Source organism: Cucumis sativus, chromosome 3, assembly GCF_000004075.3.
Source record: "Cucumis sativus cultivar 9930 chromosome 3, Cucumber_9930_V3, whole genome shotgun sequence".
Classification (NCBI taxonomy): Eukaryota; Viridiplantae; Streptophyta; class Magnoliopsida; order Cucurbitales; family Cucurbitaceae; genus Cucumis; species Cucumis sativus.
This window is the reverse complement of record NC_026657.2, coordinates 32015409-32037936: the sequence shown is the minus strand read 5'-3', so window position 1 is coordinate 32037936 and position 22528 is coordinate 32015409. Positions and strand designations below refer to the sequence as shown.

Genomic DNA, 22528 nt, shown 5'->3' with positions numbered 1-22528 from the left:
AAACAAAAATAAAATGATTGTCAGATTGTACTTAATTATTATATTTGAAAGCTACTAAAACATCACTTTTCCAAAATATAAGGACCAAATTAAACTGTGAATCCCAAATATTCATTGATAAAAAAGTACTTTTCCAAATAGAATAACAGAAAACACGTCTGAATCAAAACGTTCCTTTAGTTGCTAGCATATAGCAGTTGACAAACACAGAGCAAACACAAAAGCACCTGGTAGTTCCATAATAAAAATTCCAGGGGAAAAACGATAACTTCGACTTCGATGTGCCAAGCCAATTATTCAAAGCCTAAAAGAGAGTGAGTTCACTAGAACTCGAAGACTTGAAGCGTTGCATCACTTCAAAGTGACCAGTGCAGATGTTGAGTCGAGTCGAAGGCACCCGAATGCCCAAGTTCCATATATGGCCTCCTAGCTAGATGCGGAAACTGGACATCACCAGAGAAAGAACTGGTAAGAGCATGTGAAACTTGGTGATTGAGACCCAGATCAGATGTCAGGTCCCGAAAGCTGCTAGTGGGAGCTTCATTCCCCTTGAAACCCCACGACATTGTCGGAAAATGATTGGTAGCGGCATCCGCTGTTGTTTGAGCCACAAGTGTACCTTCAGCATTCAACAAGGCGTTTACCTCGATAGTCGTCGTTCGGTTTCTGGAGCCCCATGATTCATTTGACAGAAGAGAGAGAGCACAAGATGAGTCAGTAACTGAATTAATGCATTCTCCACCAGAAGGATTCCCAGGACCAGAAAAACTGGTTCCACCTGCAGAAACTGGCAAGAGAAGTTCAGGTTGATTGTTCTCAGAGTTGCTCTGCCAGGGATGTGGGACATATTTCCCCATGGAACTGACGTTTGGGTTTCCCGGTACTCGTTCAGATGCTTTCGTACCCGTCGACCAGACATCTTTTCCTGCTAGCTTTGGATATGCACTAAAATCCATTAGAAAGCTTCCAACTCTGTTGCTGTTTTCTATCATTACAAGCAGCAAACATATTAGTTAGTCTTGCATAAAACCTGAAGTTAATAAAAGAATTTGGTAGGTGAAGCTGAAAGAATGGTGATGGTGATGTCTAACCAAAGATAGATGAAGAGAAGCGGCCATAACGAGTGGATAACAGTGACCCAGGTGGAGGCTTCCTACGACGCTCATTATGACCAGCCAAACGCCTGCGACAACTACGTTTTCCTTGATCAAATTCAGGAAGTTGGTGGAATCTGGAAAAAACCAAACCAGCAATCAGTTGTAGTAAATTACTAGAGAAGAAAAACACAACACATCACCAAATACTAAATGTTCAAATTCTACGCAATATCAAATATGAGGAGAAAGTTTGATAAAGGAAATAATAAGGACCAAGAGATTATCCATATCATTAGGTGATTAGCCTCCAAAAAGCTGTTCTCGATTTCAAAATATGGAATCAAAATATTACAAAAATAAGTAAATAAATGAAAAGAAAATAACTACCAAAAGCTGACCTTTTGAGGTTCATCAGTTCAGAAGATCACCCTTTAACACAACAAGAAAGAGAAACCACACGTACTGTAGTAAAGTTGAAGTCGCACAAGTTTTAAGAAATTGCACCATAGTTGAGTTCATAAGCTTCATCTGTGTATAGGAACTCTTTAACCATATTTTTCCCGTTGCTAATCAATTTGATTCAATATTGAGATTAAAATGACTTGGTAATCTGGTATTACTTGTGAGTTAAATCGCTTTCTTCATCCATCTACCATTACCTGTCTACTTCACTTCCTTATTTGAACAGGATCTATTCTGTAGTTTATACAACCGTGTCCTACATTTCTAATGAGTTGAGAACCAAAATCTGGTGGATGAACCACTACTCATCCTACATCACTTCTTTTTAGTAAGAAACTATTTTCATTGAAGAAATTAATTTAAGCCCCAAAAGATTCCAAAAAGTTCCACCAAGTGACGTAAAGATTCAAGATCTCATCCTACCATCGTCATTTGTCCACTTCTAAAGATAGATCCTATATCACTCCACTTGGTTCTCATTATTAAAAAAGAATGCCCCAATCAATTCTGTTACAGTACTGAATATTCCTTGTAATCTAGCATCATTTATACATTATTAGCATTTGAAAACAAAAACGGAGGGTATCAATCTTGTGCTACTGATAGTCCATTTAAAGACAAGGTTGGTCTTGCGTTCTTGATTTCAACGTAGCTGACAACTTCTATCTTCTCAATTATTTGTCCAAATACATACTCAATCATAAGGCTGGACATAGAACTAAAATTACTAAAAGCTAAGACAGGAAACAGGAACTTACCAGTAGAAACCCCAAAAGAGTCGGCCACCCCTGGCCTCTAGTTTCCAGTTTTCGTTAAATAATCGATGCCCGCAGCTCAATATCTAAACAAGTTATTATGAAGCCCTAAACTACTTCAAAGAAATTTAAATATTGAACAAGTTCCTTCATATCTAGAAAATTTTCAACATAAACCAGAATCCAAAAGGTTAGCCTACTAAGGGAATCAGCTCCTTGAACAAAAAGGGGAGAGGGTTTGCTGCAGTAAAGTGGGCCTCTCAAAGTTTTGATTTTGCCACCAAGTTGACACCTTGAATTCATTTCGTCCAAATTGAACCAAAATATAGCTAAGAGAAGTCACAGGTGCATTATGGACATATAGCCTTACTATGGATTTATTGACAAGTTGATAAGAGATTTCTTAAGATTGAGATGGGTTCCAATGGAGGATCTCACCTAGTTACCGGAACTGGTAGCTTGTCTCTAAACTAACTGAGTGTGGTCTGAGTTTGGGCAAAATAGCTAACAGAAAGACAGGCATATTGCTCAAATGACCCAGGAAGAAAATTTTTGAAGCATCAAGTTCAAGTATATGTCAATATACATGATAAGGAGCACAAAGGTTAGGCTTCAAGAACTACGACTTCAAACGCATAAAGAAAAGCACTGAGGAGTTCACAACTGTTCAATTCTGTAATCTTCCTAAGACTATTCTTCATTTGATGACACATCAGTATTCTTCTCTAAGCATCTGTCTCTCCTGTTCCTTTTTATCATTCGTTTCTTAGAATCCTAATGTAATCAGAAGTATACAAATGGAAACAGCCATAAACACAACAGAGTATTACGAAGCAATACTATTCAATCCTATATCCTACATGTGTATATAAGTCCCTAAGTTTATCTGGCTCGGTGCTCTGTGCCAAAGCACCAAATAACCTTTTTCTAATTTTACTTTGACGTTTGACCAATGGTACCACATAAAAACGTCACACAAATTACTGCACCTGAATAACTAACACAGCACCAGAGATAATTTTTTCCTTCAACAACTGGTCTTAAGACAATAATTTCAAAATACCTTTGTTTATCTATGGAATTTCAGAATAAAAATCTCACATCTACTACGTTTTTCCTCATGAAATAGACCCCTTGTCTCTATCAGAAATGAAGTTTAAAAGAGGCAAACTAGAGGTCCAGAGGGACAAGCACTCCCATCAGCAGAAGAATCAAACTCCTTTTTCTTACTTTTATGTATGTAGCTGGAGTCCAACTCCAAAGGGTTTTTGTTACTTTCCTCTGTTTTTATGTTGACCACAATAGGAAGGACTTTAGGGGATTGAGTTTCAAGTTCATTTGCTTCCATTTTATTAATATTCCTAGCTGCAGCTATTTGTAAAACAATAAGAATAAATTGAAATATTCGTTTTTGACGCCTTAAAGGAGGCTGCAACAAAACATGTATGGCATTCTGGGTTATGAGAATTTCAAAAAGTTAAAAGGAGAAAGCAACACAATCACTTGCACCAAAAAGAATAAACAAAATGATGATGTTGTAGGCCATTGTACTGAGTCTACTGACTGGCATCCCCGCACCAGATTTGATATCAAGCTAAAGGTGGAAATTTGACAATATCCCATTAGAACAGAGCTAACAGAAGGGCATCAAAAACAAATATAATAGTCTTTGGATGCTACTTGGTTCTACAACCTTTTTAGTAGGGTCTGCTTGGTTCAGAAACAAGAATTTGGATGTTGTAAGAAGAAAAAAATCTAACTTCATTTTTTTAAAAAAATCAATGTTGTTGGCCTCACCCAAACCCCTAAAATCTAATTACATGAAGATAAAACCTTGACAATATAACTGCATTCAACCTCATGCTACAGCTCCATATTAATATGCATCTACAGATTCAACCAAACTGGTACAAGGAAAGAGATGATCTAAGCTTAAAACAAATATGAAACTCAAAACATGACATGGGAAATTGACAAAAATAGGCCAAAAATGGGGTATAAATAGAGTTTTAGGATTGATTGTAGAAAAGTTGAGATTTAGGATAAATTGGAGGTGAAATGACGAAAATACCCTCTTTTAATTTTAATTCACATTTGCTCTTCTCTTCTTTTCCAACCCCTCTCTCTCTCTCTTCAATGTCATTCACCTGAAGAAAAAAAAACAGAATTGCGAACGCAGCCTTCTTCTCCTCTCCTCATAGATTACGTAAAGGGAAAAAAAAAGAAGAATCCTTCTCTTGCAGTCTCATAGATTACGTAAAGAAAAAAGAAGCATTTCTCCTCCTTCTCATAGATTATGTAAAGGAAAAAGAAAAAAGAAAAACTCATTTGCGATTCTTCTCCTCTCTCAAAAGTTTGTCAACTTTCCGCTTTACTCCGGTGTCGTTCATCATCTACTCCGGCGAACATCTCACGCATTGTGGTTTGTTTTAATTTTTAAATCCGAATCTGAATTGTGTTGTGTTATATGTATATATATTTTTGCATCTTAAATGTATAAATCAAATATTATTTTTTATTGTTTCAAGTTGATTTAGGGTTGATTTAAGGTTGCTTTATAGATGTTTCAAATGATGTTAGCAATTTATCATTATTATTATTTTATCTCGCAAACATCTGGTAGACATCTCGCAAACATCTCGCAGACATCTTGCAGGTTCTTAAATTGAAATGTTTAATCTGAAATGAATTGATTTAGGGTGACTTTTAGCTATTGTTTTTTGTATCTCGCAATATCCTAAACATTTTGTAGCTGTCAAGATCGTAAACATGTAGGGTGTGACTATGCACGTTTTATTTAGTATTTACCTACTGTTTTTTAATAAACTTTGTTTATGTGATATGTCAAATGCTAACTTCAAATCATTTTTTGCAGCAATTGAAAAGTATAAGGTGGTTTAAGGATGTCACATATTCCCATGTTAGTGCGTTACGGTGGTATGTGGGATGAGAGGCGAAGAAAATACGAAGGAGGCATGTTAAAAGGCATCGTTGTCAGTAAAGAAATAACACATAAAGATTTACAGGCAGAATTATATGACCTTGCAGAAGTTGACCCTTCAAAGTTCGACGTAATGATAAGATGCATATATGAGATAAAAGTGGAACACGAAGCTCCTACATTTGAGTTAAGCAATGACCGTGATTTGAAGTTTTATCTTCTTAGTGAAAATCCATTAAAGGTCCCTTTATACGTCTCATTTGAGCCTAAAAGTAATCAAAGCAAAAAAGTGTTAAGCAAAGATTACAATTCAGTATCTGGCAGCAACCAAGCTCATAACTTAAACCCTCATCCTCCAATTGTAATGGATACATTAAATGAGAATGAAGTCCATGTTCGTGAAGTTGAAGTTGGCTTGTGTGATAACGTGATAGGGACCACTTCGGCTATATGGGAATCATATGAGTCATATGATTCGAAAGATGAGACTTTTACATGGGAGCCAGTAGAGATGAATAGTGAATCATTTGACATCCCACAACATAGAGATGGTCCTACAAAAGATTGCAAAGGAAAATCTAAAGTTCGTTACAGCTCTTCTAGCCAAAAGTTGAAGACAGACATGAATGATTGGTCCGAAGAAAGCTCTACAAGTGAGGAGTTTGATGTAGGACAAATATTTTTTTCCAAAAAAGATTTGTCAATGAGATTAAGTGTCTTGGCAATGAAAAAAAATTTTCAGTTTGTAGTAAAAAAGTCTACAAAAGAGGTTCTCTTTGTTAGATGCATTGACAACAAGTGTGGTTGGAGACTGCGAGCGATGAGATTGAAGGATTCAAATATATTTAAGATTAAAAAGTATGTCAAAGTTCATTCGTGTTCTCTTGACGTTTTGAATCGTGACCATAGGCAAGCAAAATCTTGGGTTGTTGGAGAATTAATAAAGTCAAAGTTCAAGGGAGTCGGTCGTCTATACAAACCGCGTGATATCATAGAAGACATGAGGCAAGACTATGGCATAAATATGAGTTATGAAAAAGCATGGCGCGCTAGAGAAAATGCGTATGAACGAGTGCGCGGGTGTCCTGAAGAGTCATATAATCTATTGCTTAGATATGGTGAAGCTCTCAAACTTGCAAATGTAGGTACAATATTTCACATGGAACTTGAAGATAATCGTTTCTTCAAATATCTTTTTATGGCTGTTGGTCCATGTGTTCGAGGATTCTTAAACTGCATTAGACCGGTTATAGTCATGGATGGAACATTCCTTAAGAACAAATATCGGGGTCAGTTGATAGTTGCTGTTTGCTTGGATGGTAACAATCAAATTTATCCTCTTGCCTTTGGAGTGGTGGACAGAGAAACAGATGCTTCAATACAGTGGTTCTTAGAGAAATTGAAAGGTGCAATAGGAGAGGTGCCTAATCTAGGCTTCGTGACAGATCGAAAAACATGTTTTTCTAAGTGTATTGCATCGGTTTTTCCCTCCGCATTCCATGGACTTTGTGTCCAACACTTGACTCAAAATTTGAATGATAAATACAAGAATGACACTATAGCTACTTTGTTTTACAATGCATCTAGAACATACCGTGAATCAACGTTCTCAGAAGCGTGGAGAAGTATTCTTGCATTTCCTAATGATTCAGGAAAATATTTAAACGATGTTGGAATAACACGTTGGTCTCGTTTTCACTGTCCAGGAAGACGATATAATATGATGACAACAAATATAGCAGAGTCCATGAATTCTATACTGAAAGAACCTAGAGATTTGCCTATTGCTTCATTCCTTGAACATGTTCGAGCTTTGCTACAACGTTGGTTTTGGGAGCGTCGAGAAGAAGGCATTAAAGTGACGTCTACATTGACTAAATGGGCAGAGTTAGTTCTACAAAAGAAACAAGAACGAGCTTTGACAATGAAAGTCAACCCAATTGATTGTTACCAATTCCATGTTAAAGATTTAGATAAAGAGGAGGTCATAAATCTTCATACTCAAGAGTGCACTTGTAAGGAGTTTCAAGCTGAGCAACTACCATGCGCACATGCCATTGCTGTTGCACGGGATCGCAATATAAATGTTTATAGCTTATGTGCTAACTATTACACTAATGAATGTTTGTTGGCAGCATATTCGGAGGCCGTCTACCCAGTTGGGAATCAGTCGGAATGGAAGACAACCGAAGAATATGTACATATGACTGTCTTACCTCCGAAAGTAGTCAAAAGAGTTGGTCGACCGAAGAAAAAGAGGATTCCAAGTGTCGGTGAAGCACCAAAATTGCATAAATGTGGTCGATGTAAAGAAACAGGCCACAATAGATTAACGTGTACCAATCCAATTTCATACATCCAGAAGTCGAGCATACAAGATTAGTACCCGTCTTGGTACGTAGTAATAGTTTTATACTTGCTTGGTTTGTGCTTGCGTTGTTTGCATGATCACGATGTAAAAAAGGTTCATTTTTTTAATGCAGGTGGAAGATGCTTATAAAATTGTGTCCTGTGTTGTTTGCAAGATCACTAAAGTCATCTCACTGACAATTCTAAGTTGAAGACTTTTCTTCTGCAACTTCAAGACTTTCCTTCTCTTTTTTTTTTATCCTACAGTGAACTGTTTATAGAATATTTACTCCTTTGGCATTTCAAGCTTTTTGAGAAAGACTTGAAATCCTATTATGACAATATTGTGTGCTTTAGAACTCAATAAATGCTCTCCTTTTGCTACTGCAGTATTAATGATGCAAATCTTGCTGATTACTTTTAGTTTTTACATTCATCTTCAAGGTTTTGGCCTATTTTCTACAATCAATCCTAAAACTCTATTTCTACCCCATTTTTGGCCTATTTTTGTCAATTCCCCAACATGACATAAACAAAGAGAAATGACAAAGAAAACAGTAAAAAGAATCTTTCAGTCATATTTGGTAGAGAGAAATTTAATCACTACTCATAAGACCCAAAAGGAAGTAAAAAGTATTTTATAAATTAAACCTACCATCAACTAACAGATCACAGAAAAACCTAGGGATAGCTCCAGCATATACTTAAAGGACACCCAACAACCGTAAGAAAAAAATCAGAGACCAACAATAAGAACTGATGAAGAGAATGATTTTGAAAAGCCAACTGACCTGCTACACTGTTGACAAAACCTTTGCTCAAGACCAGCAACAATGACTTTAGGGGATTTTGAGTGCATAGTACAAACTTTGTGTCTGGAGTAGTAAGCTTTAGCATCAGTGAGATCTACCCTACAGCCTTCAACCTGGCACCTAGGAGGCTGAGCCGCCTGAACAACTCCTCCCCTAGGTTTCTTGGTGGGTGTTGATGCAATTACAGCTGAAGATGAGAAAGATCCCCCACCTGATTTGGGAAGTTCTCCAATACCCACATCTTCAAAATAAATTTTCTGCCCAAATTTGAGGCCATTGAGTGATTCAGCTGATGAATTAGGTGGTGAGGAATTTGAAGACCCACCTGACTCAGTCAAAGAGCTGCAATCCATTTCCATCAGAAAGAAGAAAAGAAAAGAAAATACCCCCTCCTAAATCTCTTCCATTAAGAAAGAGGGGTCGTCATTACGAGTCCCTCTTGTGAGAAAAAAGAAAGGGAAAGCAAAAGATACAGTGGTAGAGATAAGAAAAGGGAAGAGAGTGAAATGGGTTTAAAAGGTTGAATGGGAAAGAAGGGTGAGGGAAGAAAAAACCAATAGAAATGGCAGTGATGTAAGGACACCAAAAAGTAGAAAGACCTGACATTGGGCCATTGCCAGCCAAAGGGGTTTCTTTTTTCTTTTTTTTTCTTTTTTTCCTTCCTTCTTGGGTATTGTTAGCTACTGTCACACTTGAACTTTTCCTCAACCTCTGTCAAAAACAATGGAAGAAGAAAAAAGGAAAGGCTAAAAAATGAGAGAGGAATTTTGAACCATGATGGGTTTGTGCGGCTCTGTATCGTATCTGATAGCCTGAATTTCTTTGTCACAACCGAAGTCTTTCTTTTCTCTTTTTCCCTTGTGTTGTATTTTGTCACCAAAAACCTGGATGCATCCACTAGGAGCACATTTATGTGTCTCTTTCTCCCTACCACACCACACAGATTTGAGTAACTTTTTCTTTTAAATGTTTGTGGTAGAAAAATAGAAAGTATGTATATCGTTGTGAAAATAACTTCTCTTTCAATCTCTCTTTCCTCTTTATTTTTTTTCTAATTACAACCTTGCCTTTTCTTTAAATATTCTTAGTTTGTTGGGATGTCTCTTACCCAATTCAATTGCTTTTAAATCGTTGGTTTTAAAAACTTGTACTGAAGTTCAAGCTTTTGTTAGCACAATTTACCATGAAACTTTTGTTTCTTGCATAATATTTTGTTTATCTTCCAAACTTTTTGTCTACTTAAACTTGATTGATTGCTAAAGATATATAATATCATGTCGAACTATCCGACATAAAAACGAAAGATCAAGTACTTGAAATTTTTGAAAGCTAAATAAATATAAATATAATATTTTAGATAATTTACATAAATATAATAAAATTCTAAAACATTTACGGTCCGTATAACAAAATAAAATATTCTATATAGTATAAATATTTTGCATGTTTGTTAAAACTAAAATGATATAAAACACGAACCTCCTACTAAAAGTGGCCACATTTTTTTTAACAAGATATTCGATAATTTTTCTTAAATTGGATACCTTTTTTAATATAAATTTTGTTGCCTTTTATTTTGGATGCATTATTGAGAAGTAATCATGTAAGAGAACTTGTCAATTATTTCCCCATTTTTCTATATATAAAACAACAATATATCAAATATGTGGTCACAAATAAATAAGTTCCTACAAAATAATTTTATTCAACAATAAAATTATCCAAAATTTATTATTCTTTTTTTAAAAAATTTTAAAAAATTTTGAATATAGACTGAATTTTTTAGGGTTTTTAGGGTTCAATTTAAGAAAAACAAAATTTTCAAAATAGATTTTCTTACTACACCCTTGAGTTTACCCAAAATTGTGATAAGGATATATAATAACATTTTGTTAATTATGATGTTAAAAACAATTTAAATATAGATTTAATCCTACATTTATGATATAATTAAAATGTATTCATTTCGAAGGATATGATAATTATAAATATATATGTATGTATATATAATTTAAAATATTTAAGGATTTTTGTGATGGAAATAAATATAGTATTTCAAATAAGTTTAAAATATGATATTTTTGTCACACATGGTTGACTTTTGACTATTAATTTTTATTTATAATCATAATGTCTAATTCTCAACACCAACAAGCATTTTGTGGTGAAGCTAAATGGTTCTCTACTTTCTACATTCATAATGACTCTTTCTTTCTTTCTTTCTTTTATTACCTTTTTCATACATTATTGGAAGAGAATTAATAATGTGAAGGGAAAAGAAAAACTAAATCTTTGTAAATTATTTTTCCACTTTTTCTTTTTAATTTTAAAAAGTTGAAACAATATTGGGCAATAATAGATGAAATATAGTACAGCATTTAAAGCCCATGCAGTACTTCTTCTTTTCTCATCCATCCTTAAAGCTATGGTTCCTATCTTATTTCAAACTCTACTCCAGTATTTATTGAGGTTCTTGATTTCATTCAAATTGAAAAATGGAAATATCCATATGTCATTTCAAATTGAACTTTAAGGACAATTATCTAAAGGTTTGGAATATAATTAAACTAATTGTTGAGTAGAAATTTAAAAACGAAGATGTGAAAACCCAGAATTCAATTCATAATTTTATTTTATGTTTTCATAAATGCATTTTCATAAATTGGATTCCAATATAAATTGTGCTTAATAATATATCTACTGGACTATAGTGCTTAATTAACTTTCAAAATAAAAGATAATGACAACACAAAGTGGTCAAGAATCTATGGTTCCTATCAAAGATCTTACATCCAAATCTTCCCTTTTTATCAAATTGTTAAATTATCATTTGTAGTTAAAAGTAATTTTATTGTTGATGTAACGATGTACAAATCAATTTAAATCTTTACCTTTGAAGTCATTTATAATAACTATTCAACAATTTTGTATATATATATAAAAACAAAAAAACTCAGAATTGCCTTTTCTGACATTTTTGAAGTGATTTTAGGAGCAAAATTGTGTTGCGATGGTATGGTATCAACGATAAATTAAACATCCATTTAGATCGATGTTATAATTATTTTTTTAAAAAAAAATAGGTATTTTTATGCACATAATCCTATGTAACACTGAAAATATAATAAAGTTGAGAAAGATTTATTAGAAAAATGGAGAAAGAAGAAAAGAGTTTTTGGGAGAAGCAATAATTGGAGGGAAGAGGAAAGGAAAATGGGGCCTCTCATAAGCAATTCCACATGCCATCACAAAAACAAAGACCTGAACTTAGGATTGGATATCTGCCACTGCCAAATAAAAGCAATAGTCTTGTCTTACAAGATTTCAGAATCTTCAATAGTGAATCTCATCTATTTTACTTTTTTCTTCTGTTCCTTTTTAATAAACATAAACAATACTCCAAAATATACTCATTTTCCCATTACATTATCTTTTCAAACAAAAGTGTTATATTCTTGAAAAACATTTTTTCATAGATAATCTAGACGGCACTCTAGATATAAAATAGTAGTAAACACCAAAGATTTCCTCTACAAATCTAACAATTTTAGATTTCTGATGAAGAAATTTTGAATTACAATCTCCATGTCCTTCCTGAAATTAAATATCATATATATCTCAACTTTACTACTTTATAAATAAACTCTTAACTTAGTATAGATAATTAAACTTCATAAATAACTTTTAATACCTGACCAATATTTGATGGTTCAAAAGCATTACTCCATAATTACTTAAAGAAGACATTATTCCTATTAGTAAAAAAAAAACGTATATGATTAAATATATAAAACAAAACAAAACAAAACAAATAAAAATTTACTCAAAGTAGTGGGAAAAGGTTCAAAGAGGTGTCCCCTACCAACACATACCATTTAATGCTTTTAAAAAACTAATGAATCTTAAAAGTTGGAAGAAATGTTAGAAAGTGAGGGTTTCACGGTATGCAAAATTTCCGTGGAGTCCTAACAATGATTTAAATCATAATGGTAATCTAAAAAGTAAATACAACTAATTACATTTTTTATTATTTACATGTATTATGTAATCCTAATGAACTATAAATTCTACTTTCAAATTTGCCATCAAAACACACTCTAATTGAGAAACAGAGTGTGGTCAATCTAAATATGTTTGAAAATTACACAAAACTTTGTATGTTTAATATTACCATCACAAATATTATTGTAACAATATGAGAATTACAACTCTTATATTTACTCTTACCTTTATTCTAACAATAATGGAAAAAGTATGACAGATTCAGAATATGTAAATGTAATAAAAACACAATCAAATGGCATTTGTGTTTCATACTCAATCAAATTCTATTACAATTAGATCAATTTTCATTGCATATTACTAAATATGACTAGAGCTCATTTTTGGCCTCGATAACCAAAAATTGCTACAACAATTGTATTTAACATGAAGAGCTTTATGTATGTTATACAAAATCCATTTCTATGAGTTTAATGATCGCTGGTAGAATTTCTAAAATGAATTCTGAGGACTACGTAATAATATTTTAGGTCATCGTGTAGGGGAAGGATTAAAACTTTCATTAAACCTTGAAAGTATTTATCTATAAAAATTCATTCATTCCTATAATAACCCCACTTGAAATTAATATTAACTAAAAATCAACCTCGATAAACTACTTTACATCTCTAGCTTGCAAGGTGGAGAAATAAATCTTTCTTGAGTAACAAAATTAATAAAAGCCATGCTTAAAATAATACCTTGGTCCTCGAACTTTGAACCATGTATTCTTATGTCAAAATTTAATCCAAATACTTTTAAAATAAAATAAAGGAAAATTGTAAAAAATGGCAAAAAGGACAAACTATTTATATGCTATCACAAAATCAAGTATGAAGTGTAATGAGTTTTTGTCTCTGGGTGGTTTTTTTTTTTCATAAAGTATAAATTATTTATTATTCTGGAAAAAAAATCCACTAATAAACCTCCAAATTAGTTCACTAAACTAACAATAAACACTAACATAAAGATTTAAAATAACATGACTAAATTTGAAGATATAGTGACAGAAGAGGAATAACATGACTAACATAAAGACTCGTTTTCTAAATTCCAACTTCATTAGACAGGAATAATAAAATGCAATTCAGAGAATATGATTGACAGAAGAGGAATATCAAGAATATTGTCGTATGTTCAATATTTAAATAGCTAACACCAATATTTTCCATGCTCAAGATTAACTACCTCTAATCCTAAAAATGACTAGTATGCATAATTTCTAGGTGGTAATAAATTTTACACAGACAAGGAACAAAAAGATGAAGAGTTTACTTGGAAAATTTTCGCTAGGCCACCTTTAATGTTCACACTTCAATCAAATCCGAGCGACCAATTTCTAGAGGCGCTTACTAATGTCAAGGTTCCTGCAAAAACCAGCTACCCATGAACAATTGAATGATAAAAACTAATAATAAGCAGCAGCATCCTTGCACAAAGACAATGGAATAAATGAAATTTTTTCCATTGTTCTATTGAAATAGCAAATTCCCCTTTTCATATTACATCACATTCTCCCCTAAACTAAACTTGTCGTGGCACTTTAAAACGAGTAACAAAATTTAACCCTACATTTTAACCCAGTGCAAATATTTCTTCAATTAGATCATCAGATTTTCCATTGACATTAATGTAAAAGTTGAGTCCAAACTAAAACCTACAAATTTATAGTACGTTTATGCATAATTCCAATAATAAAAATGACATAAACATATTATTTGCATGTAGGCTAAATCTGGATGGTAAAGGAAGTTAATATCACGTTTTGAAATTCACCTCCCATAGATCACATCCATAGCTATTGTTTCGCCATATAATATGGATAGCCTCCCATTCCAGCAGGTGTGATGGGATGAAGTCCAGTAGCATCTTTCTTTCCAATCACTTGATGGGGATATGGCATTTGGGGTTGGCTTGCATATGAAGCATGCGCTGTCGTAGGACTGGGATACGAAGCAGGATATGATCCAAGAGCTTGAGGATAAGCATAGCCAACAGGGGCAACACCGCCATGAGGTTTCCCAGGTTGAGGATATCCAGCGGCTACTGGGTATGGCATAGAAGGAATAGCTGGGGATACTTGTGCCTGCATCATCTTGTTCCTGTGTGAATCTGCAAGCTTCACAATGATGTTCCTTCCCTGCAACCACTCACCACATTAATATATTATAATATTCATCAAAGGTTAAAAATCATTCAAAATAATTTGACAAGTTGTACTAAACAGCTGTAGTATGGCTCTTGCTTGTGAAAACATTCTTCATTTTAATAATTTACAAAAAGCCTCCGTTTATACTTCTATAATATTGTTTTTGTTTCTTACCCCTTTCCCACTTCCAAAGTTAAAGATAAAAATGCTTCCATAATTCTACACTTAATCTAAAAGATCGCTTGTGCTTGATGAGAGAAGTCATGTAAGACTTCTTACATACTCGGCAAATAAGTTGAACTAAACCAGATATTTTTGTACCTGTTCAAAATCAAACAATTCTAACTTTCAATTCTGGACATTTTTATTTTTTTGCTCGAAAATAAATTACCACATATCTAAGCATTAAAATATTGGAATCTTCTGTAATAAAATTAAGCCATCTGTTTCAAAAAAGCTATTAGCAAGTCTCATTACTCACTCACCCCAAAGGTCTTGTCTGGATCATCTATTGCCTTCTTTGCAGCCTCTGCGGTGGTATAGGTAACAAATCCAAACCCTCTACACACAAAGAAGTAGAAATTTATAGGTGCGGCATATGTAAGTCCAATAAGATAAAAGAAAATTAAGACATCAATGGAGAAAGTAAAGTAACAATAATTTCAAAAAATGTTACTAACCGTGATTCATTTGTATCCTTATCATAGGCAACTGAACCTTCTTCTATGTCACCATACCTTCCAAAGAAATTCAGCAATACTTCACTTGTAATATCTGGTGATAAACCACCAATGTACAGCTTTCTCTGAGCTAAATCTGGAGTTGTACTTGATCCACTTAGACCCTCACATGCCAGATTGCAGACAGCCATGCGACCCTAGAATTATGAAGTATTGATCAAATACATATATTTGAATTCCCTTAGAACCATCTTAGAAAAAGCCAGCATCTATAATATGGTGGAACAAAAAGATGCTTGCGTCCATTAAAAGTTCATCTTATCTATCCTTAGCTTGCAGATGGGTAGCCAATCAATCAACTACCCTTCATATCTTTCTTTAAAGGCATAAATTTTGTTGAAGTTATGAATTATTCGTCAAAAACAGGATATACAACTTGCATATAGGAGTCTTATTAAGTTTCAATCTTTATAAAATTAGATTCAGTACAAATTATGAAAAAAAATATACCCCTCCATAAGCCAAAAGCTATCGTCCTATTAAACAAAGAAATGATGATACCAAATACTATTTTTGCTCAAGCCTATAATTCTCCATCTGCCCCAAGGCCTAGACTTTGCCGACATCAAGGCTTTTTTCTTATTATACTAACCTGTTGATTCACATACTCAACCTCCATGTAGGTTTATTGAGAGACTGCAAGTCTTGCCAATCCAAACATAGTGCAGTGGATAAGACACCAATTACCATATATTCTATATATTCTAAAGGTCCATGGTTCAATTACCGGCCGGTATTTGCTAAACTCAAAGAAAAGAGAGACCACGGGCCCCAACCAAAGGGACTGCCCTTGGTGGCTACGAGACCAACTATTTTTTTAAAATTGATGGATAAACAAAACTTTCCTCGACAATAACCAACTATTAATAAAATGATTGGAGATGATGAACCTACTCAAAAGTGATAAGGGAAGAACTGCAACGCTCAAAATAAATCTCACTCAAAAGGATACAGGATGGTTTTTTTTTTGGGTCGGGGGAGGGAGCTCTGAACTCTAGAAAAAGGAGGATTTATGATTCCTTATAATTCCTAATCCAAATAAGATATGCTAACTGCTTCACTCCATCGTCCATCCCAACTATTTCTCACACATTTAACTCCAAAAATTTGTCTTATAAAATGGAAAATATTTCCACATCATTTGGAAGGGATTTAGTGCTTACCTCAATTATTTTGCTAGGCGCTTTTAAAGCAGCTTTAGTTGACTCCATGTGCTTGTAAGTAATGAAACCATATCCACGGGACTTCCCTGTTGCTTTGTCATAGATAACAGCTCCTTCTTCAATTTCCCCATGCACGCTAAATGCCTGAACATGATATAATTATAACAACTTCATTAGGAAAAAAAGCAACTGAACACTGTTCTTTGTAGGAGACAGAAGCCTGTGAGAAAAAATGTTACTAAAAGAAAAAAGAAAGGGATTCCAAGGTTTAATGTTTCGGGACTAGAAACATAGGAGTCTAAAGAACAATCACAAACATGACAGGCAAACACAAGCAACAACCAACTGCACTCACAGCACACAATGTTTCTGAAGTGGTATTCCAAGCCAAGCCACGAACAAAAAGCTTTCGGTTGACAGGATCTGCACTGGCAACACTTTTTATTTCTTCTGCAATGGAAGGATACTGGGACCCTCTTTATGCCTCAACATGCAACGCAAATAAACACACATTCACCATGTCAATCACACAGCATACAATTGAAGCAACACCCTCGTGATTTCCACTGTGTAATACCCACAAAAAATCATTCTTACCACAGTTTTAGAAATGGAAGTAACTTTCAAAGGATTCTTTTTTCAAGAACTATAAAAGACAAGATTTTTTTCAAACAAAATTGTTTCGAGTTAAAATTCATTTGGGATAATTATTGAACTTATAAGTAAAATCTGAATTCGATTTGAAATATTAACAATGTGATATTATTTTGTCGGAAGCAATTTATTAAAGATAAGTTTTCATATAAAAAAAAATATTGTTTGGTGTTAGACTTGAAGATAAGTTCTGATGAAATATTTATTTGTTGAATACGCAGGTGAGGTGGCAATTTGAGAAGGGGATTTTCTTTTTCCAATTTGAGAAGTGGGGTTTTCTTTCGCTGTTTGGGGATCTTCTGTCCTTATGGAAGAATTTGAAGTTCGGTAATAAATATTTACACTGCAAGAAAGACTATTCGATCGGTAAATAATCTAGAGGCATATGCACGGTAGAAACATAGAAGACGTTCATTCAATGTGAGTGATAGTTTCTTGCCTTCATTCTTGGCCAAGAGAACTCCATGCATCCATGGAAGATTATCTTTTTCTTGTTAAAAAAAAAATTAACATGTTTCCACTGTGTTTTGTCTTACTTTTTCGAAAATTGACATGTCGCATCTGTGTCAAATGTTAGGGTAACTCTTTAATAAATTATTTGAGAGTTCTTTGATAAATTGCTTCTGTTGAATTAAATTTAATTCGAATAGAATTCAAATGAACAAAATCTCAACAGGGCACACTTAGACAAAACGAAGCACATCATCTTCATGTGCTTTGTAATATATAAAAAACGTATCTGCTCATAACTCATAAGGAATAGAGATACTATTTCTTTAAGGCTACGAAATGAGGCTTCACTGACGTTCGTGTAAGAAGGCCAAATTCCGTGCTAATTCTTAGAAAAAAACAACCATTTGGGGTCTAATAGTAAAGACTTCAAATGCTTGGAGATACCTTCCAAGGTCATGGGTTGAAGCTCCAAGACGAAAACTTAAAACCTTAAAATCCCTGTTGACTCTCCAACATATTGGGATTAATGTGGGGTGGAGGGGGGATCTCTACAAGCATGATTCAAGGAGTGAAGGACCCGAACAACCCAGTTAGGGTTAAAAAAAACGCTAAGAACAAGGCTATTTGGTGACATCGAAGTAATGAGATCGAAACTAAACAGTCAATGACATCTCTATCAGTTAGAACTGCAAGTCTTATTATATCTGAAATATAACAAACTCTCAAACAGTAACATTGAATTCCTCGTCGAGCACAAGGACGTCTTCGGAAAAGACTAACTCCAGCATTAGAACCAAGACCGTCTTAAAACTTGGGGAGATGTTTACAGGTGGGTTTACATTGGGGAATGCCCCATCCATCAACTCACCAAAAAAATTCCAAAATTCAGTTACAATGGGAACTAAAAACCCAAAACCCTAGAAAAGGTCATCCAACAGTCACATAAATGACTTAACGCTAGGCTTACCAAATTCTCTTGAACCCCATATCTCAAACAATAACATTTTTTTCCTAGTAAACAGAAGGCAAGATCAGTTCCGAAAAAGAAGTAGAACTAAGAAACTAAAACGCGAGTATTAAAGGGGTGGAAGAATATAATTGAGTTTCTCATCTTTATTAATGACTTACTCAGGGTATTTATACACATACGAGAAAGGCTAATAATTAGTTACAATGAAGAAAAACTAACTAACAAACTAGAAACAAATTTCAAGTTTCTTTAACTGTTTAATAACGAGTATTCAATTCACGAAGACAAATAAGAAGAAGGAAGTGCAAATGAAAGTGTAGTTTAATATAATAGAGTCAGAAAGGAGAAGAGACGCACAGTCTGGCAAGGAGATCGACGAGTTGAGGCTTGGGAAGTGGTTCGAGGAGAGTTCGCAAATGTTCGAGAGAAGAAAATTCGGCATTGCCGACGGTCTCCTCCAGCTTCCTCTTCTTCAAATCCTCCATCTTGGTGAAGGTTTATGGAGCGTTGTTGGCGCTGAAGAGATAGTAAAGCCGTGAGCTCTTCTTTGAAGAAAGCTTGAAAAATGGAGCGAACACAGTCCTTAGTTAGGGCTTCTTCGGCTTATGGGTTTTTCACTTTTTAGTTTTCATAAAATATCCTTTTAATTAAAATATATAACTTTACCGTTAGTTTGGAAGGAAATCGTTAAAAGCTTTGTCTAAAAAATACCTTAGAATTAAAATTTAACAAATTGTTTTTATTATTCTAATTTTTCACCAATTTTCTTCTCAAATAAAAATAAAAACCTAAATTTCAAGTAAAATATAAATTTTCTAAATTTTCCAAAATAAAACATAGTAAAACCATAACTAATGTATTTAACTATTACATACACTAAACTTTTGAAAATGAGAAGAAATTTTTATTTTCACATTTGGTAAAATTTGATGTTTTGAGTTGATTTTGGCTTAAATTTTGTTGTATTTTATGTAACTCCTACGAGTCTTCTTAGCAAGAAAAATCTTGTTATATTTTTATTCATTTTGCTATATTTAAAAATCAACTATTTTTCTTTTCTTTTTTTTTTTTTGTTATTTTCAAGGATATTTTTGCTTTATTCTCTTATCATTCGAGATAGATTGCACCATACAACTTCAACTAACTTACTAGACGACTATCCAATACTAAAACATTTGGTTGCTAGAAGAACTGGTCATTTTTTTTTAACAATAATCGCTCATAGGAATTTTTAAATAGTTTAAGTAAATAGTTGCATCAAATACTAAACATGTTTAACAAGGACTTACATTTAAAAGAAGAAAAAGAACATGCACTTTATAGGTATAGATATAGTCTTTAACGATTTTGTTTTAATTTTTTTCTATAATGTGGTATTTGGAATCACTTTTACTTCGATTTATATAAAGTTGGTTCATTCATATGTCATTTTGTTTAAAATTCTCAAGTGTTCGCTACATGTTTCTATTTTCTTATTTTTTTCAATATCAGTGATCATTCGTATGCTCTCGTCAACTCTAATTATAAAACCCTTTAACAAAAAAAAAAAAATATTAATTTGATAATTTGTTCGACACTAACCTAATTTAGTGACAAATACAATCTTCGATATTGTCCTTCTAACAAGAGGTCAAAACACACCTAAATCTTCACCCTAAAGAAAGAGAAAATCCTCCAATCTTATAACAAACAAACAAAAAGAAACAAAGACAATATTGTGAAGATCATAAAAAGCCATTAAGTGATCCTAAAATTGAGGTCCTATAATCACTGGCGGTGGAGTTATATATAAAATAAAACAGAATCTTTCATTCAGAACTTTCTTCAAACACCTTCAGAGCATTCTCCTTTTTTTCTCATGTAGATGAACAACGGAAAGAAAAGCCAGCTTTAAGCCTTTAGTTAACTTTCAATGATATGGCCTTTCATTTGGATCAACACAAGCTGGAAAGTGACATAAGAAATTTGAGAGTGGTTATGGCTTTTTTGATCGGAAGAAGATTTAGATACGGAAAAAAGGAAGAAGAGAGAAGAAGAAAGTGTGAGCTTTTGATTAGGTAAGGGAAAATGAAATCATGTGCTCCTTCATCAATTTATTGTGTATGATTCATCAACATTTCATATTTGCTTTTCATCAAAAAGTAACTATATTGATTTTAAGATAAAAACGAGTTTTATTCAATTATGTCAATGTACTTTGAATTATGACTATATGATGTGTTTATCATTAACTGAATCATGATATTGACGTATTGAAATATATCATTACCACTTCGGTACGACATCATAGATAAATGATCAAATGTGATGAAAAGTTGAACAATCACAAATTATTACATCATTTTTAAAATTTATTATGTATAATTTTTAAAATGATTAAATTTACTATTAATTAAAAGTTGACTGTGTTCTAAAATATTGAAATTTGTTTATAATGTCACATGTTTTTATCGTGGTCGTTTGATCAAATTAAATAATTTGTTCAATCTTATGTTAATATATAGGCTAACGTTCAATTAAGCCAAAAAAAACTTAATTTTAGTCAAAAACTTAACGAGACCCAAAGTTCAATTAATAAGTCCAATAGTTAGGTCGAAGGATTAACCAAGTTCAAACTTTCGAAATCCACGTGACAACTCAATGGATAGAGAAATTTTAATTTTTTCCATTTGAAAAGTTTAAATATAATTTTACACCCGAGATCTTAACAATTAGAAAACTCTCTTAAACAAAGTCTACACATTCAACATAGATAATTAATCAAGTATCAAAGATGGAACAACAACCCAAGTTCAACGTATAATTCATAACAAATTACAATCGATTAATATAATTTATTATCCAACCTTTTGTTTAAAATTATATTCTATAACATGTTTGTAGTGTTGACACATATATTTTTTTAAAAAATCTGAAATATTTTAATCTATTCTAATGGAAAAAGTAAAGAACTAATTTTCTCTCCTTTTGAATAGAATAAAAAGTAGAATTTGTAGAAGAAAAAACAAAATAATTGGCAATTGAGAGAAGGCCAAATTGGGTTTAGTTTTGCTTCTTGAAATAAATGTAATATATCCATTGTTTTGTCTATACCATGTTAGGCTTCATAGAAAAGAACAAATTTAGATATCATATGAATTGGCCATGTGGCCAAGTCAAATTGGCTAATTATTTAAACCATAAGTTTTTTGAAGCAAGAAATCTACATATTCCAAAGATTATTATATAATTTAATTATGATTAACCAACTTGCACTCTTTTGGATCAATTTAATAACAAAATCATCAACACATCGACTTCTTCTATTTCTTTTTTCCTTCTTATTAGTTTTTTCCTTTTGTGGTTGGCAATCTGCAAGGCAGGTAGGCCACTCCTTTTTTTCCTTTTTTGACATTTGTTGTTGACTTATGGTCGTACTCTTTCTTATTTATTTTGTGAAAATTTCTCAAGTAGATCATATCCTGATTGAATATGTATAAGAGTGACACTATAAAGTCGATTTTGTATTTCGATCGTGCATATACTTCAAATCCACTTTTAGTGGTTGTCGAGTTTGTTTGCAGGTTGAAATGTGTTTATACGAGAGTTTTGGATTCGATTTGTAATTTCACAATCTCATTTTAGTACTGATTTTATATCTCTTTCAGTCACCTTGACTATATTTAGTCTCGTAAATATACCCAATTTCGAACCGAGATTTTGATGACATGGTTTTTCTTATTTGACAACATATGTGAAAATGATACTTGTCGAGGAAAAAACAAAAAATAATTAAATAACTTTTTTGTTTAATTAATATATTACCAAACCCCTTACTTTTTGAAATATTAACCCAATCTAAAACACACACACAAAATCCTTAACCACTTTACAATTATCAAGATCATAACAAATGAGATGATGTGTGATCTAAAATATTCAATTTTCTTAAACCATATTAAC

The 22528-nt window shown here is 33.0% G+C and overlaps 3 protein-coding genes across 3 annotated transcripts; 1 reads left to right on the top strand and 2 right to left on the bottom strand.

The window, feature by feature from the left end:
- Positions 1-78: 78 nt before the first annotated feature.
- LOC101203301 (squamosa promoter-binding-like protein 9) lies at positions 79-9189 on the bottom strand. The gene is made up of 3 exons (XM_004136528.3): positions 8396-9189; positions 1092-1231; positions 79-985 (listed from the first exon to the last, which is right to left on the bottom strand). The coding sequence occupies exons 1-3, from the start codon at positions 8773-8775 to the stop codon at positions 357-359; spliced, it is 1149 nt and encodes a 382-aa protein (XP_004136576.1). The 5' UTR covers positions 8776-9189; the 3' UTR covers positions 79-356.
- Positions 4449-8034, top strand: LOC116402511. The gene is made up of 3 exons (XM_031881907.1): positions 4449-4736; positions 5190-7649; positions 7739-8034. Exon 2 carries the CDS (start codon positions 5218-5220, stop codon positions 7636-7638), a length of 2421 nt encoding a protein of 806 aa, XP_031737767.1. The 5' UTR covers positions 4449-4736; positions 5190-5217; the 3' UTR covers positions 7639-7649; positions 7739-8034.
- A 4286-nt stretch (positions 9190-13475) lies between the features above and the next one.
- On the bottom strand, positions 13476-19189 carry LOC101203064 (UBP1-associated protein 2C). Its single transcript, XM_004136527.3, has 7 exons — positions 18944-19189; positions 16865-16985; positions 16510-16653; positions 15287-15483; positions 15092-15167; positions 14234-14597; positions 13476-13824 (listed from the first exon to the last, which is right to left on the bottom strand). The coding sequence occupies exons 1-6, from the start codon at positions 19069-19071 to the stop codon at positions 14256-14258; spliced, it is 1008 nt and encodes a 335-aa protein (XP_004136575.1). The 5' UTR covers positions 19072-19189; the 3' UTR covers positions 13476-13824; positions 14234-14255.
- Positions 19190-22528: the final 3339 nt, after the last annotated feature.

Excerpts from the sequence above, each read along its gene's own strand:
- LOC101203064 (XM_004136527.3), bottom strand. The coding sequence starts at position 19,071 with ATGGAGGATTTGAAGAAGAGGAAGCTGGAGGAGACCGTCGGCAATGCC. Across the intron at positions 15,168-15,286 it reads AAGGATACAAATGAATCACG|AGGGTTTGGATTTGTTACCT; the intron begins GTTAGTAACATT and ends CTTTGTGTGTAG. Across the intron at positions 14,598-15,091 it reads ATCCAGACAAGACCTTTGGG|GGAAGGAACATCATTGTGAA; the intron begins GTGAGTGAGTAA and ends GAGTGGTTGCAG.
- LOC116402511 (XM_031881907.1), top strand. The coding sequence starts at position 5,218 with ATGTCACATATTCCCATGTTAGTGCGTTACGGTGGTATGTGGGATGAG.
- LOC101203301 (XM_004136528.3), bottom strand. The coding sequence starts at position 8,775 with ATGGAAATGGATTGCAGCTCTTTGACTGAGTCAGGTGGGTCTTCAAAT. Across the intron at positions 1,232-8,395 it reads TTTTGTCAACAGTGTAGCAG|ATTCCACCAACTTCCTGAAT; the intron begins GTCAGTTGGCTT and ends GGTTTTTTCCAG. Across the intron at positions 986-1,091 it reads CTTCTCTTCATCTATCTTTG|AAAACAGCAACAGAGTTGGA; the intron begins GTTAGACATCAC and ends TTGTAATGATAG.